The sequence below is a fragment of the Ictalurus furcatus genome, chromosome 12, assembly GCF_023375685.1.
Source record: "Ictalurus furcatus strain D&B chromosome 12, Billie_1.0, whole genome shotgun sequence".
Lineage (NCBI taxonomy): Eukaryota > Metazoa > Chordata > Actinopteri > Siluriformes > Ictaluridae > Ictalurus > Ictalurus furcatus.
Window position 1 is genome coordinate 25,512,182 of NC_071266.1, and position 18,409 is coordinate 25,530,590.

The window sequence follows — 18,409 nt, forward strand, 5'->3', positions numbered from 1 at the left end:
AAACTCTAGAGTGTGTTGGGTGTGAGACTTAGAGCGTAGACTCTAGACTGTTGATCTCCTGGGAATTTCCCAGGAGATCAACAGTTCCTGAAACAAGCCCATACAACGGTCCCCATTCGGATATCTGATGATGAACATTAACTCACGCTCTTGACCTGCATCTGCGTGACTTTTTACAGATCGTGCTGCTGCCACGTGATTGGCAGATTGGATAATCGCAAATATATATATATATATATATATATATATATATATATATATATATATATATATATATATATAGGTGTTCCGAATAAACCGGTCAGCGTGTGTATATATTTACAAACTGTAAGGTATTTTAAATGTATGTCATGCTGTACTGCAATGTTATGCAAATAATAAATATATTAAGCATTTATGTTTATGTGTTTGCTATGAGAATAATAATAATAATTATTATTATTACATTGATAATTGTTAATCATCAACACAATGACTGTAAATCCGTCATTCGGATGAGATGTTAAAGCAAGGTCCTGACTCTCTGTGATCATTAAAAATCCTAGGGTACTTATCGTAAAAGAGTAGGGGTGTAACCCCGGTGTCCTGGAGAAATTCCCCCATTGGTCCTTCTCTATCATGGCCTCTTAATAATCCCCAGCTCTGAATTGGCTCCATCACTCTCTCATCTCCTCTCCACTAATAGCTGGTGTGCGATGGGCGTTCTGGTGCGCCATGGCTGCCGTCGCATCATCCAGGTGGATGCTACACACTAGTGGTGGTTGATGAGACCCCCCACCCCATACTATGTAAAGCGCTTTGAGTTTCTAGAAATAAAAGCGCTACATAAATGTAAGGAATTATTACATTATTATTAAATAAATTATATTCCAAGAAATACAATACAAAAACCAAGCCTACAGTCTGAAGCATATGAATATATTTATTGGAGTGTACTGTGTGTGTATTTGAGCTGCAGATGTACTATGTATATGTATAGCTGTATTATAGTTAATATTATGTTAACGCAATATAATGAGTATATTGAGACTTTTGTGCAATTTAACAAATACTGTGCAGTAACCGATGCATACAGTAGGGGGTAGTATAAGCGTAAGTATCCCGAGAAGCAATTCATGACCTTCTTTTTAAAAGGTTTTACCTCCCATTCATTGTGAACCTTTATCGTGCCTTAAAATACTACGTTCACAAATGTGACTGTGTGAAGTGCTGAATAAGATATAAACAATGAAGGAAACAGAACAGTGCAGCTGAACACATTATCATGTGGGGTGGCTGTGGATCAGGTGGTAGAGCGGGTCGTCCACTAATTGTAGGGTTGGCGGTTCGATTCCCGACCTACATGACTCCACATGCCGAAGTGTCCTTGGGCAAGACACTGAACTCCAAGCTCTGCTACCATTGGTGTGTGTGTGTGTGTGAATGGGTGAATGAGACACAGTGTAAAGCACTTTGGATAAAAGCGCTTTATAAGTGCAGACCATTTACCATCCTACATATTACTCGACCTCATGTTGAGACACACTAAGAGTTAATGTGCTATGTAAAAGATAGTTAGTCCAGAACTAGATATGAACTCACTTCACTTGCTATTGTGGTATCTGATATAATAATTAAAACAATAACAACAGCAAAACAACCCCTGATAGTTAAAAAAATCCTCTACTTTATTTCTTGTAAATTTTTTTGATTAATGTTATTACATATAATGTATTTAACCTCGCATTTCCACATATAATCGAGCAGACACAACGACTGTTGCAGATGGTCCAGTAAAAATGAAAAACAAAGTCGCGTAAACACTGTTGGTCTGGAAACACTGAACACAGTCTGACAATACTGTATAAATCAACTGCATTATTAACATCGTTTAATAATGTGATATGAATAAAATTAATAAAATGAAATAAATGAATAAAAGACTGTTCATATACAGTAAGTGTGCGAAACAGAAAATAAACAACGTCTGATGAATGCAGAAACCAATAAAAGGTGCGAGTAAGAAGGAAGTAAATGACTTTTTAAAAGACCGTACGAGACCACAAAGAAAAAACTGAATGCTCTATATTCAAATATAAAATCTTAAAACATAAAAACAATTTAAAAGAACAATTAATACACGTCCACTCGTAAAGCCGTGTCTGTGATTAAAAGCTCAAACATGTGCTGCGTTATAGGTTAACGGCAGGACTTTGTACCCAAAATGAATCTCAAAGACTCAAAGCTTATTATTCAGTTATTCATCTTAAAGTGTATAAACAGACATATAGTTATGAGAGGAAGAGGACTGAGAGACAGGCGCTAGGAGTTTATGAGATTAATGCCAGTTAGACCGGGTTGTGAAAGAGGAGAATCTCTACTGGATCTTAAAGATGGTGTGGAACTCGCGCTCAAAGATCTCACTCAGTCTGGCTCCCATCTTCCCAAACTCATTATCCTGCACAGACAGAGCGAGGGAGGGAGAGAGAGAGGGAGAGAGAGAAAGAGGGAGAGAGAGAAAGAGGGAGGGAGAGAGAGAGAGAGAAAGAGGGGGAGAGAGAGCGAGAGAGGGAGAGAGAGAGGGAGGGAGAGAGAAAGAGGGGGAGAGAGGGAGAGAGAGGGAGAGAGAGGGAGAGAGAGAGAGGGAGGGACAGAGAGAGAGAGAGGGAGAGAGAGAGAGGGAGCGAAAGAGAGGGGGAGAGGAGGAGAGAGAGGGGGGGAGAGAGAGGGGGGGAGAGAGGGGGAGAGGGAGAGAGGGGGAGAGATGTGAGTGATGTGGGTGGCATACAAAGTAATGAAAATCTCCTTAAACTTCTGGTGTAATGATTATACGACCATGATGCATCAATTTAGCAATTAGATTGATTGAAAACAACAATCATAAAATCAATTATCATCAAGTATGCTTTATTATAAATAGATTCTGTACAAAAAAGGACAGACAGATAACGATCCCTCGATATTCCAGTCACGCCCCAGACGTGATGTACGTCATCACGGGTCGTTGTAGCATTTCATTTATTCATTTCATCGTGATTTCGAATGTCCTGCACAGATCCCTGACCTCAACCCCACTGAACACCTTTGGGATGAACTGGAACTGGAGCCTCCTCGCCATCCCAACATCAGCACCTGTCCTCATCCTCACTTACGCTCTTGTAGCTGAATGATCACAGCTCCCCACAGCCACGCCCCAAAATCCCCACAGCCACGCCCCAAAATCTAGTGGAAAGCCTTCCCAGAAGAGTGAGTGGAGCGCGTTATAACAGTAAAGACAGAATTAATCTGGAACGAGACGTTCAACAAGCACGTATGGGTGTGATGCTCAGGGGCGCACTAACTTTCGGAGATATAGTGTATACTCATGCGGAAGCCTGAGATTTACACTACACCTCTACTCTGTACAATGATGCGTCCAGGAAACTGCACTGTCTCCAAACTCTGAGGTAGAAAACATCTGGAGATTGAACTGATGAAAATTTCTGGACTGTTCTGAAGGTAAACAACCCCAGCGTTGTAGAAGTGCTTATCCTGTACAACACACACACACACACACACACACACACAGTGTTTGTGTCTCACCTCGTTGAAAATGCGGCAGTTCTGAAAGATGAGCCTGACGTCTCCCACAAACTCTCTCAGTGTTTTATACTCCTTGTCCTGCAGTTTGGTCTTCACTAGGTCCAGCCACATGGGCTTAGGGATCACCCGGGTGTACCTCGGCACCTGTACAAGGACGCGGGGCAATAAAGATTACCCAACAGAGTAATTATTTCAATTACAGCACGCCATTTCGTACAGCAAGGATGAAATCTGATGAAATACTTAAATATCCAAATAACGTTATTGAATAATGTGTATAAACACTGACTCTACCACACATCCACGGAGAAATATAGAGGGAAAGAAGGGGGGGGGTAATGTGTATAAACACTGACTCTACCACACATCCACGGAGAAATATAGAGGGAAAGAAGGGGGGGGGTAATGTGTATAAACACTGACTCTACCACACATCCACGGAGAAATATAGAGGGAAAGAAGGGGGGGGGTAATGTGTATAAACACTGACTCTACCACACATCCACGGAGAAATATAGAGGGAAAGAAGGGGGGGGGTAATGTGTATAAACACTGACTCTACCACACATCCACGGAGAAATATAGAGGGAAAGAAGGGGGGGGGTAATGTGTATAAACACTGACTCTACCACACATCCACGGAGAAATATAGAGGGAAAGAAAGGGGGGGGATAATGTGTATAAACACTGACTCTACCACACATCCTGTGATAAATATAGAGGGAAAGAAAGGGGGGGCGGAGTTAAAATAATGAGAAAGAAGTCTTACTGTTGCAGTGGGATCTTCAGTAAACACACACAGTGAGTCCGCCTTATACAAACACAACAGCAAATACTCGCAACGCTGATGAAAGAGGATAGACAACATAATCACAAACAGAGCTCTCTCTGTGTGTGTGTGTGTGTGTGTGTGTGTGTGTGTGTGTGTACCATAATGTTTCCGGAAACAGGACTGTTCAGAACACCTTCATTGGTCATGTGAATCCACAATCTCTGGTTAGCCTTTAACACACAGAAAGTGCACATCCAATCGCCCCTAAACACACACACACACACACACACACACACAAACACACACACACGCATACACACACACACACACACTCACACACACGCACACACACAGTTGTTTGTTGAAAGCCTGTGTTGCTGCGTTAATATAATCTTTTTTCTAAATTTTCGCTCTCTCTGTCTGTCTCTCTCTCTGTCTGTCTTCTCTCTCTGTCTGTCTCTCTCTTTTTGTCTATCTGTCTGTCTCTGTGTCTCTCTCTGTCTGTCTCTCTCTCTCTGTCCCTCTCTCTCTCTGTCTGTCTCTCTCTCACCCGAGAGTTCTTTCCTGTAGCACTGGTAAGTGGCAGTGATGATGAAAAGCTCGTGGACACTCGTCACAGCACACCAGATTTCCCGCAGAGTTACAAATGAAGCACACATCATCGTTATCCTGATCCAGCTGTTTACAAGAGAAAATACAGTGAACAAATGCATTACGACTTTACAAGATTAAAATGCTCTATCCATATCATTCTACTCTGTGTTGGCTCACACACAGTACGAGGGTGAGTCAAATGGAAACCTTAACAGTGTGACATGAATTAAGAATCAGACACTCGATTATTTTATTAACAAAATATATAAATATATAGTATTTTATAGTACAGTGTTTAATCTGGACGATCGATAGCCGCTGGAACACCTGCACTGAACAGAAAAATGTTTGCAGTAAACAATGTAAATTAAAAACAAACCCGTTTTCATTCGACCTTGTATATAGACTAGAGGTATCTGTATCAGTTAGTGCTGAAATTATCCGTATCTGCATTCGGATTTAAACCTTTCTTTCGTTCTTTCTTTCTTTTTTTTAAATGAATATGAACCCTACTACGCTTGTGAAAAACACTGGATAAAAACTGGACATAAAAAATGCCGTGTGTGTGAATTCTGCCTCTGAGAGTTCCTCAACTTCAGCTACATCACTCACGCCAGTTGGTTTCGACTATAGAAGTGCACGGGATCCACAGTCACACAGTTATTATTTCTGTTTGTAACAAATTCAGTAGTTTATTCTGTTTCCCAAAATATAAACAAACTAGTAGCCTCATTCAAACCAACACGACCCTGACCAGGCTGTTACTAAGGATACGCGAATAAACAATGTAGTACATGCATCGCACAGCGCTGCACAGCCACGTGGTCTTTGTTCGTTTGTCCTGCGAGGCTCATATCTGACAGCCTGCATGCACCTGCATGAAACTAAAAGCCTCTTCACTCTTTTGTTGTGTCTTGCAGGATAGCAATCCTGATCTCTAATCTCTCTAGCGGACTGGTAGTCCTGTGAAACCTTCTGCCATGTTTGCCTGGAGATAAAACCGTACTGTGCCTCCGATTTGTATCTGCGGTTGTATCTGTTTAAAGAGCGCCTGGGGTTTCATGGGCCACGGGTTTGAGACTCACCGGGTCGTCAGAACGGCACAGAAGACATGGACACGGGTCTGGATGGACATACAGGATCTCCTTCTACAAACAGAACATACACGTGTTGGCCTGAACAATCACACTTTTATTCATCTAAACACAGAGAAAGACAGTGTGTGTGTGTGTGTGTGTGTGTGTGTGTGTGTGTGAGAGATTGAGATAGAGAGAGAATAAAACTTAGTGTACACTACAATGACTTAATAGATGTTTACACATTTCTCGCTTAAGTTACCTTCACCAGGAAGTTAAGGGTTTTGCCGTGACACAGTATGTCTTTCTCCCAGCGTCCGTCTGCCAGCGTTGACTCCTGTTTTACGAACTCCTCGGGAGTGAACCAGCGCTCCTCTGTGCGGATGCTCTTACTGTGCGACCCTGCAGCACACACACACACACACACACACACACACACACGTACGGAAACATGCCAACGCGACACGACATGACACACTGTATTTTTCGTCTTATACACTTCAAGGAAGGGAAACAAAGCGAGGCTGGTGAAGGAACCATTAACTTGCTTTGACATTCACTGTAACTATAAATGGATTTTTATTTTTTTAAAGAAGTATGATGTCATTTTTTAACATAAAAATTTGTAATTATTGGCAAATTGCTGAATTGTCATAGGAAAATATTCACTTCTGGGTGGTAAGAGGGACACGCTTCGTATCGCACCACCTCGTCTCTGGTTATTTTCCTATAACAGGACACTTATTGCGCATTGTTATATCATGTACTATCACAATATGCACCGTTTCTTTCCCAAAACTACTGCTCTGCGTAATAATCTGCTTGCTCACATCATTAGGCTCAGCTCTGATTACCACCTACCTGCAAATCTGCTTTTATATAAAATCCCACCGACAGAGCCACAGCTGACTTTCAAAGCAAAATCCTTAAATGTAGACAGATCCACTGGCTCGCCGTCTTCTTCCTCTCCTTCTTCACGGTTCGCTTTCCGCTCCTCCTCGTGGCCTTCACTCGATCCTGCCGTCTCTACACTGGATGCTGACTCTAACAGACAGATTGATAAATATGTAAAAGGTAATAATAATACAGGAAGAGACTGTAAATATGCATGCGCGTGCGTGTTTTGTGTGTACTAACGGGGGCTAGGGGCTTCCAAAGAGCTGACGGGAAGCTGAATTTTCCGATTCTGCGAAAAGAGAAAAGCGGATATCTGCGTTCCTTTGTATTTTATTGAGCTACACCATGAGAAATATTGAAAAACAAACCTTCTGATCGTAGCGTCTTTTCGCACTTGGAGACTGTAGATGACCCTCCTAAACAAAAACAAAAAAAACAACAAGAAAATGGAAAAGAAAAAAAAAGTCTTTAAATGTACCTACAGATTAACGTATGAACCTTTTACAGTACCAAGTCCAATCAGATATTATATTAACCTCTATAAGTTTCTGCAGTGGAGTGTTTTGGCAGGAAATGCTCTGTTTCCAGTTCCTGCTGTTTCCCTTTCCAGCAAACTTCTCAAATTCGCTTGCACTGAACCAGTGACCCTGAGACTGGATACTCTTGTAGCCTACAGGAACAAAACAAACATCCACTTAAAATAAACCAAAAGTAAGGAATAAAGCATGACCGGGTGTGATGAGGTGGTACAACTAATTGTATTTATTGATGAACAACACATACTTTTTTTTTTATATGTTTATAGTAACATTTCATTTTGAGGACATCGCATATATAAAGTGATGTAATCCCTACACCGTACACCCAATTTATACATAAATCCCTACAAATTAAAGCTGAAAGTCTGCACTTTGGGCTCATATTCAATATTCAAATTCAGCTCTAATATACTGCGGTATATTAATTAGCTCAAATACCAGTAACTTTGTCAACGTCCAAATATTTATGGACCTGACTGTATGTTATGGCAGCCATTCGTTCACCAGCTTCTCTTCCTTCTCGCTTGAAGTTAAGACTAACGTCTCCGCTCTGAAGATTTCCCCGTGTTGGAGAATTTACGTTACAGCTTTACCTCTGACACTGAAGACTCCATTTTTGTACCTCTGACACTGGAGATTTTCCATAAATGCTAAATAAACATCTCCTCACAGAAAAAAAAATTCTTTATACTAAAAAAATATTAATACACAGTCCCGACTGTGCCGTTGTATTTACCTTTATTTTAAATATAAATTATCTTAATTATATTAAATTAAGGCGTATCTTTGGCCAGTTTGTCCCGAAACAGAATGCCTTCTTTATCACCGCAGGTAACAGGGAGCTGAGTTTTATACAAACCCCACATCCAAATATCCGCCTTCTCTCCTTTTTTTAAAGGATTGGCTGACAGACAGAGAAACAGACAATTCTTAAGAATTTTAATTCAAATAAAATGATTAAAGCTATCAGTTATAATACTGCATTGTAGTACAGAGGCATATTATAGCTTTTCTAGCACAAGAATTCAGATTAAACAGGTAGACCTCCCTTAAACCAGACTGTAATAACAGTATAACAGATTACCAGTAATATTGCCCTAACAATTATTTGCTATCTCGCATCATCAGTCTGTGAAGACGCTCTCATGTTCAATGTCAAACTAGCAACTCTACAAACTTTACAAACTCAGAAGGGCCATATATCTTTCTATATGTGGTAATTACAACACTTTCCGTACTGTACACAGTCTCTACATGCAAGACTGATACATCCTAATCCAGCATTATTGGATTATTGGATTATAGATTATTAAAGTACCAACTTTCAACCCGAGTACCACCAAGACATCTGACGAAACCTGCTTTGAGAGAACTTTGAGTGTTTCCAATGTTCCCAGTGCATCTAATCAGCTAATACGGCCTGTCAGAAATATCACAGTTACAAGGTGAGAGCGCATTTGAACACCACCGCAATGCGGTGATTACAAACGGGGAAGTTGGGGGCATGTAAATTACATTAGAGTGAAATACTTTCTTTACATATCCCAGCTTGTTAGGAAGTTGAGGTCAGAGTGCAGGGTCGGCCATGATACAGCGCCACTGGAGCAGAGAAGGTCTTGATAAAGAGCACAACAGCTTGGCAGTGCTGGGGCTCGAACCCCTGACCTTCTGATCAGTAAGCCAGAGCCTTAAGTGTTGACCCAATGTGACCCAAAATACACTTCTTGCCATTGATGATACAAAAAAAACAACAACTAAAACTAAAAACAAAATAGGTTTCCTCACATCCTGCATTCTCCTCACGTCTTTCTTTTTTCTCGAGTTTCATCATTTTTGCCCAAATATTATATATCCTTTAGATTTTAATTTCTGATTCTAAGACACGAAACAAACAGGAAGAGAAACTGACTGAACGTGGGCTTCTTTGCTGGCTTCTTCCGGTTACTATTAGAGAAAGGGGAAGGGCCTGGTTCTTCCCGCTTGTTCGTTTCTTCACTGCTTTTCTTTCTCTTTCTTCCACCCGTCGGTCCATTTGCTTTATTTTCCTTGCTGTGGATTGGGTCTTTCTCATTCCTGCCTAGTACCTCCGTATCGGGGAGCTCCATATAAAACCTGAAGGAGCCTGAAACAAGAATGTTTTAAAATAATATTCTGCACGAAGATGAAAGCAGATTATAAAGAAAAAGGACTGAACCGCAATAGAGATGTGAATTTACGCTCACGTTGTGTTTACTCTTAATCGATATTGTGGAATTACGCAGGAAACAAACAAACAAAAAAAGAAGATAAACAAAACTCGGAAATCCCGACGGAGTGACTGACCGTCCAGGAGGCTGTTCCGGAGCGAGCGGAGAACCGAATATTTCTGCAGGATGTGATTCTTAAATACACAAGTCCAAAACAGCTTCACACGCTCTCCTCGCTCCTTCTCCAGCCAGTCCAGAATCTGATATACACCTTCCTGCCTTTTGCTTTTACACTTCATCTTTATTACCTTCTACACAGAGAGAGAGAGAGAGAGAGAGAGAGAGAAAGTAATGTTGTTTATAAAGATTACTGTACATGTATTATTTTGGTTATAGACATGTCCCTAATTATAAACGTCTCAGAAATAAACCTACCTACCAAACTGTACGTCACTGGTGTGGTACCATCAAGAGTACATCTTTTGTACCTTTGGTGTTTATGTTTTTACCTGGGAAGGTTCATGAGCGTAAAGCTTTAAAAAACTATATCAATCATCCTTCAAGTCGAAATGGAGGGTATACGATATCCACGTTTTTTTCAGGAATAATATATAAACATAAAGGGATAACAGATGTCCACTTGAAGGGATCACCCCAGCAACAATGCACCGTTTCGCAGACCAGCATAACCTCTTTATGTGTCAGTAACACCCAGCATTAAACAATAGATTGTTTTTTATGTTATATATATGTATATGCGCGCAATGACAATACATGGCAACGAAATACAATAGACTAGACAATACATGAGGTTCCAAACATGACTTAAATACTTGTGCTCATTAACCAAAACGGGACACAGTTGCAAACAGTCATGTGATGGGATCCAGTGAAGCGCAGTGGCTGATGGGAAAACGTAGTCAAGCGCCGATCATGGCATGGCACTTCTGCTAGCAATACTATACAGGCACGGTTACAAATTTAAGAACAAAGTTGTTTTTTTAAAAAAAAAAAACACACACACACACAAAAAAAACACGATTATCGCATTAATGTATCGCTACTTTAAAATGAAACAAATATCTTATATATTATATCTATTACACCTTTCTTGTAAGGGGTAATAATAAATCCAATTTATTTATTTATTTAAAGGTGTGAGGGAAATGATTAATTTCTTACTTTGTAATAGCTCTGTTCAAGTTCATCAGTGAATAATGCCGCTTGTGGTCGTGTCATGGAGATGAGCACAGAACGTTGACACAAATGTGTTATTGTCTTCAGGAATGTCTGCATATCTGCTAAGACCCTGAAACCACCACACTGGCTCAAACCTCCTAGAACTCCCTTTTCGAGACTCGCAGATGTCCAGCTCTCCTTATCTTAAAACTTATATAGGGCATGTGAGAGACGAGTGCTTCAGAGCACTCTCATCTTCTATCCTGCATTCTTCTATCCTGTATTCATCTTTCTGTAATAAACCTTTACACCTGAGAGGACCAGTCTACTGGTGTTTGTCTAAATTTCTACCACAAAAGTTCAAATGAAAGGTCACTTTGAGTTCCACAGATTTTCCAACAAAACAGGCCTCATCTTTCGCTAAAATGTTTTTTTCTTGATCATATTATGGCCACTGAAAAATCCTTTGCACTTAAATAATTATAATCCCACCCAGGATGTATTCCTTCCTCGTGCGCAGTGTTTCCAGGATAGGCCTGGGATCCACCACAACCTGAAGATGAACGAATGAATGAATGAATGATCCTTCAGTCATCCTATAGCTCTCTATAATGAGACGCATTTCAGGTGGGAAGCTTCTCAGCATGGAGATTAGTGCTGAACAAGCCGCTCTATCCAGTGAGTCAGATCATGTGACTCAGATCACCAATAAGAGCCGAGTCTTTCGGCTGTCAAACGATTCACTGCCATTGCGTCATCCCTTAGCAAACAATTTGCGATTTTATGTCCGGTTTTGGATCTTCTTTTGCCGTTACGGCTGAAAATGTGTAACGAACTCGTACGTTACACATATAACGTATCGTGCTTTCACCGATAAAAAGACACAAACAAACGACTCGGATATGCGAGTCGGTTCTCAACGTTCACAGAAACGATTCGGTTCAAAGAGTCGACTCCTTCGCGAATTATTCGAGTACGCACGTTCCTAATCACCCCACCATGAGCGATATTAACACAGTAAACAGTATCCATTAATGAAACACTGAATAAACATTAATATGCGCCATAGCTAACACAGACTACGGGTGTGTTTAGACACTGTTAGTGGATTCCCTCAGCCTATCTCAGGTGTGAGAAGAAGGGCTCATGGTGTGCAGTAAGAGCAGCTCTTGCCTTGTAGAGGTCCTCAGGTACCAGGTCGTGGTCTCGGAGCTGGTTCAGGAAGGTGTGAGGTTCCTCCATGCAGGAGATCTCCGTCTTCTTGCGGTGAAAAAACCGAGTTAGCTCCTCCAGCGTCAGAAACTCCACCGGATCCATGGCGTGTCTGCTCTGCGCCAGAGAACAGGATTATTTCACATGGAGAAGAAAACACCAGGTCTGTAAGACGCACGATGAGAATTCCCGGAAGTCTCCACGGATCACACTTTCAGCATGTTAAAGCACGCTTCTAAAGTCAGACTCTACCTTCCTGATCCCTGACAGCGCTGAGTCGATCACTCGAGGTGTGTTCTGGTGAGTTTATTCGAATCTCCCGCCTTCCTGTACTCCACCGCACCCGCTGACGTCCACGCAGTTATGTAACGAAACCGAAAGTTAACCTGTGTAAACAGATTCAGACGTGGGTGCGTCCTAAATCGCGTGCTGCGACAGACCCCTACTGCTAGTGATGGGAAGTTCGGATCATTTTACTGACTCGGATCTTTGAATCTCCTTCAGCAAAATGAACGAATCTCCCCCCCGAGTCATTTCGTTCATTTCATCCATCCATCCATCCATCTTCTATACCGCTTTATCCTTTTAAGGTCATGGGGGAACCTGGAGCCTATCCCAGGGAGCATGGGGCACAAGCATGGGTACATCCTGGACAGGGTGCCAATCCATCGCAGGGCACAATCACATACACACTCACACACCCATTCATACACTACGTACACTTTAGACACACCAATCAGCCTACCATGCATGTCTTTGGACTGGGGGAGGAAACCGGAGTACCCGGAGGAAACCCCCGCAGCACGGGGAGAACATGCAAACTCCACACATACAGGGCCACGGTGGGAATCAAACCCCCAACCCTGGAGGTGTGAGGCGAACGTGCTAACCACTAAGCCACCATGCGCCCGTCATTTTGTTCATAACATAATAAAAAAATTTACATGTTAAATTCCCCAACACATCTAGTACTTACACAAAAAAATAAACTATAGCCTTATGCAGCCAAGGCCGAATTATGAGAAGCAGAAATGATTCATTAATTCCTTAGCTGGGCCTCCAGGCTATAACTCCTACAAGCTGCACAGTTCTGAAGGGAATATTATATTATTGTGGTGATGAGTTAGATCAGGGGTTTAAACCTGATCTAACATTATTGTCAATATTATTATTGCTGCTTGATTTTGCATTAATTTCTGTGATCACAAAAACCTGGAAGGTCTGTTATTACAAAACTTCTGAACAAGTCTGGTTCAGTGACTTCATTTTAAATCAGTCAAAAAGATGTCAAGAATACATCTTGTGTGTGTGTGTGTGTGTGTGTGTGTGTGTGTGTGTGTGTGTGTAGGTGAACAGGAATAAAGATGATGCAGGTGAAAACCCCACGCTGCTTCAAGACTCAAGGAAAATGAAAAACTCGACTAAAACTCTATACACAAAAACTACTGAAAGCTCAAAAACCCTTCACGACTGTGGAAAACTCCTAAAAGTGAACACACCCTACTGAAAACAAACACCGGCGACACCCAGTGGACAATCCTGTACTGCAGTTTGATTTAAACGTGTTTCTATCAATTATTATTATAAATTATTGTTGCAAAGTTACAATTTACTGTTTGTCATGTAATGAACACCATGAATGTCATAGTGTGTGTGTGTGTGTGTGTGTGTGTGTGTGTGTGTGTGTGTGTGTATTTTAAAAACTGGGTATTCTGGGTATAACCAAATGTAATTTAAATACATAAATTCAGAAAACACATGAATACTTAATGTCATAAATAATATGCAAATACATATTAAATGTAAAGAAAAATAAATGTGATTATAGTGCATTTTTTCTGTCTGGATGATTTGAGTCTCATTCTAGTTACTGTAGTAATTAAACTCAACATTTCAAAGACAGAAATATTCTTTTTCTTTGAGCAACACGTAGTTGAGTGCGAACTTTTCTTGTTGCTGGTATGTTTGTTGTTGTTTTATTATTATTATTATTTAATTAATACAGACCTCCTGTTTTCCTGATCATACTAACACATTTTTATCAGTAGGATATAAATCTTGGGGAAAGTCAGGTTGTTACAGACATGCTAAAGCTCTAGATGATGTAAGGCAGGTGTTCCCAAACTTTTCCAGGGCAAGGCCACCCAAATGGCATTAACATTTGACCGAGGCCCCCTTTTGCAAGATGTCTTTAAAACACATTAAAAATACAGACTTCTGAATATATCCCCTTTTTTTAAATTAATAATTACATCTTACATCTTTACATTATGTGTGTGTGTGTGTGTGTGTGTGTGTGTGTGTGTGTGTGTGTGATTGTCTGAGAGTGAGAAAGAGAAAACATGCTAGTGTGAGGGATAGGCACACCAAATTGTTGAGGCCCCCGGGCGCCCTCTGGCGGTCCCCACTTTGAAAACCACTGATGTAAGGTGTTAATTTTCGATGCACTTCTGCCCCCTAGTGGTAAAGAACACACTTTATCTGACGGTTCATTTATATACTCAGTTTAACAATAATGTAAAGTTTTATTATTTAAATATTTATACACTCATCGTCCTATTTATTAGGAACAATCATACACCTTCACATTCGTGCAATTATCCAATCACGTGTCAGAAGAACGATGCATGAATTCATGCAGATGCAGGTCAAGAGCTTCTGTTAATGTTCACATCAAACATCAGAATGAAGAAAAATCTGATCTCATTGACTTTATAATACTTTTATACAAATAGTGATAATTAATTTAAAGAACTGGGTAACGCAGTGGCACACACACACACACACACACACACACACACACACACACATACATACACATACATACACTCACACACACACACACACACACACACATACATACACACACACCATTTTGAGGACAAATTCAACTGCACTAACATTTGAAAATTTGTGAATTTTTGTGAATCTTCAAAATGAAGATCCTCCTCATCGTCACCTTCTATCTGATCTCAGGTCAGTTATTCTACTGCAGGTCAGGTACTGTACTCATATGATATTGTAAGTGTATATATTATATATTTTATATACATGAATTTTAGTAGTGAGAGAATTTGGAGGGGTTTATCGTCAGAACATGGGCACAGGGGGAGAGTAATATGGCAGAAATCAATCATCATTCTCAAGAATAAGAAACCACGAGTGAAATGTCCAACAGAACGTGCATAGCTTGTGGAGAACTGTCTTGTTTTCAGATGAATCCAAACTGCTCATGCATGGATCTGATAGTCGAGTGTTTGTGTAGAGAAAGCCAGGAGAAGAATCCCAGCCAAACTACACTGAGGGTACGATAAAGCACGAAAGCAGTGATATTATTACAAAGCATATTGATGGACAATTTATGTTGTTATGGAAACATTTATTATTTGATCTTTTGGAGAACTGTAGAGACAAGCACAGTCAGGTTTATATAATACATTTTATTCTTTAAATGACAAAAAGATTTCCTGTAAAAAAAACAAAAACAATCCCTTTGTTATATGTTTCAGGAAAGAAATGGAACATTATATTGAATCAATACGATTCTCTATGAAGCAAAAAGCAGTTAAAACTTTTAAATCTGTAAACTTTTCAATATCTTTATGTAGATCTACATTAAACCCCTCTAGTGTGCAGTTTTTTGATACATTTGTGATGTATTACTTGTCTTATCTGTACCTTTTTTTTGCTTTTAATACATAAAAAAACTGAAATAAAAAAAGAGCTAAATATAATAATAAACAATGGTTGCAGTGCCATGTTCAGTGAAAACTTCCACTTCATTTTTCCGTTTTGAACAGCAGGGGGCAGTATGATTTCGAGTAGACCACACACCCTGCTCTCCACATATGTCCAGACAGGTGTGTGATGTGAAGAGCCCTTACAGGGATTCGGTGCTCCTTACATTGTGCTGTGCAGAAATCACGACCATTATTTAAAACATCTTTAGTTCAAATGAATTCAATAAATATGCCTATGATCATAAATAATGAAATGAGTAAATGCATGAATAAAAAATATGTACAAGTTACAAAATGTTAAATCATTTAATTAATAAATAACACAGAATTTATTATAATAAAATATTATATTATAAAATATATTTTAATTTCATAATGCCCTCTTCATGTCATATATTTTTTTCTATTTGAACAGACCTTGATCATATGGAATGTCATGACAAACATACTTTTAAAAGCCTTGAAATAACAGCAGCTACAAAAAACAATGAATATCTACATTTAGGATTTAATTCCATAACAGATTTATCCATGAAACTAGTCAATTAAACCAACGTTACATAATCAAATGGATGATGATGATGATGATGATGATGATGATGATGATGGTGATTTTAATTAATTTAAGATTTAAAATTGCATCCTGTTGTTTTTGGGAGGATCGCAATATCCTTCTCATATGTCAGTAAGAAAAGATTTCTGCCTAAATGTTGGATGGTGGATTTCCCTGTTAACTTATTGGATTGCCTGTATATTTAATAATATAAACCCCTATGCTGTGAGGTTCAGTGATAATTCACGATGTTTCTCTAGCTCAAGTTGTTGAAACAGTTGTGCTTCAGTATGCTGGATAGAATCAGGAGATTGTGTTACGATGATGATTGATGATACTTCGTCCATCACATGTGGCCTTGTTAAATGGAACATCGGGTTCATCGGTTTATTGAAGGTGGTGTGGAACGTGTAGAGGTGCTTCACGCCATGAGAGGACATGCTGTAAAAGGACAGAGTTCCTTCTCTGTAGTCCAGATACACTCCAAATCTCTTGGGACCAGGACTGGGGTCAGGATCTATAAATGTATATAGTGCTTTGACATGTATGTTTTCTTCATGGATCGCAGCATACTGGAAACTGTGGCAGACAAACTTCAAAGCTTTTAATCGGTTTTTAATTCAATACTGACAAAGCCAGACCATTGAACCTCCCAGTAAAACCTTCCGTCTGTCAGTTTTTCCCAGCAGTATGCCTCTTCCCATTGGACTCGTTCACTGGTCACTGACAGGTTGTACATATGTTCAGGCTCTGGATACCTAAGCACTCCTTTCCAGTCTTGAGAGCGTATCATGTTATTCCTGCAAGCGGTCAAACTGATGCCGAGCTCTTGGTAGTCTAGGGAGAAAATACATACACATTAACCCTTTGTTAGACTGAATAGGCTGGTGTATTTTTTAAATGGCGTATACATGCTATTGCAGTCTACATATATCAACATATAATGGTGGAGTCACTGATGCCTAGAATACTTGGTTGTCTGATTATTATACTTACATTGTGTTTATTTGTTTGTTCATTTGTTTTTTTTTTCAGAATAATAATTTAACTTTATAGTTATCTGAAGGTTTGACATTATTGTTTTAGTAGCTTGGCTTGGCTTTTGATCTGAGAGAAGCAAATGCGCAATCGGTTCAATAGAATAACATTTACAGAACATAAATCAGCAAACACAAATTAATAGCAAGTAGAGCTTGCAGCCATGCGAGGAGAGAAAGAGAAACAAAGACCAATGCCTCTATATATACGCAGTCAGGTCCATAAGTATTTGGACAGGGACACTGTCCACCGCCACAATAGATCTCTGTACACTGCCACAATAAATCTGAAATGAAGCAATCAAGATCTTATTGAAGATGTCAATGTTCAGCTGTAATTTCAGGGGTTTAACAAAAATACTGCATTAATTGTTTGGGAATTGCAGACATTTGCCATCTTCACAGGCTCAAAAGTAATGGGACAATTGACTGATAAGCAGTTTCATGGCCAGGTGTGGCTTGTTTCCTCATTATTTCATGACAAATTAAGCAGATTAAAGATCTGAAGTTGATTCCAAGTGTTGAATTTGCATTTGGTAGCTGTTCATGGGAACTCTCAATATGCAGTCCACATTGGTGTCGATGCAAGTGAAGGAGGCCATCATTAGGCTGAAAAAACAAATCAGACCTATCAGAGAGATAGCAGAAACTTTAGGAGTGGCCAAATCAACAATTTGGTACATTCTTAAAAAAGAGGGAATGCACTGGTGAGCTCAGCAACACTAAAAGGCCTGGAAGACCATGGAGGACAACTAAAGTGGATGATCGCAGAATTCTTTCCTTGTTGAAAAAAAAAACCCTTCACAACATCTAGACAAGTCAAGAACATTCTGGAGGAGGTAGGAGCCATCATTGTTAAAGTCTACAAACACCTTCATGAATGTAAATACAGATGGTTTACCTCAAGATGCAAACTTCTGGTAACTTTCAAGAACAGAAAGGCAGATTAGACTTTACTAAAAAACCTCTAAACAGTTCTGATGCAAGAGGAACTTGTATTAGAATGAGGGGAAGAGAAGAGAATGGAGAAGTAAAGGAAGAGCTCATGATCCAAATCATACCA

The 18,409-nt window shown here is 39.8% G+C and overlaps 1 protein-coding gene across 1 annotated transcript; it reads right to left on the reverse strand.

Moving 5' to 3' along the window:
• Positions 1 to 1,473: 1,473 nt before the first annotated feature.
• On the reverse strand, positions 1,474 to 12,482 carry LOC128616161 (nuclear body protein SP140). Its single transcript, XM_053638698.1, has 16 exons — positions 12,269 to 12,482; positions 11,978 to 12,133; positions 9,762 to 9,936; positions 9,349 to 9,561; positions 8,224 to 8,343; positions 7,437 to 7,570; positions 7,269 to 7,316; positions 7,141 to 7,189; positions 6,865 to 7,047; positions 6,266 to 6,405; positions 6,013 to 6,075; positions 4,884 to 5,011; positions 4,492 to 4,597; positions 4,331 to 4,405; positions 3,562 to 3,705; positions 1,474 to 2,437 (listed from the first exon to the last, which is right to left on the reverse strand). Exons 2-16 carry the CDS (start codon positions 12,119 to 12,121, stop codon positions 2,357 to 2,359), a joined length of 1,803 nt encoding a protein of 600 aa, XP_053494673.1. The 5' UTR covers positions 12,122 to 12,133; positions 12,269 to 12,482; the 3' UTR covers positions 1,474 to 2,356.
• Between the last annotated feature and the right edge of the window lie 5,927 nt (positions 12,483 to 18,409).

Coding starts and splice junctions, on each gene's coding strand:
- LOC128616161 (XM_053638698.1), bottom strand. CDS start 12,121: ATGGATCCGGTGGAGTTTCTGACGCTGGAGGAGCTAACTCGGTTTTTT. Junction 7,048..7,140: donor TTTGGAAGCCCCTAGCCCCC/GTTAGTACACAC, acceptor TCTGTCTGTTAG/AGTCAGCATCCAGTGTAGAG. Junction 4,406..4,491: donor CTGTTTCCGGAAACATTATG/GTACACACACAC, acceptor CTCTTTCATCAG/CGTTGCGAGTATTTGCTGTT.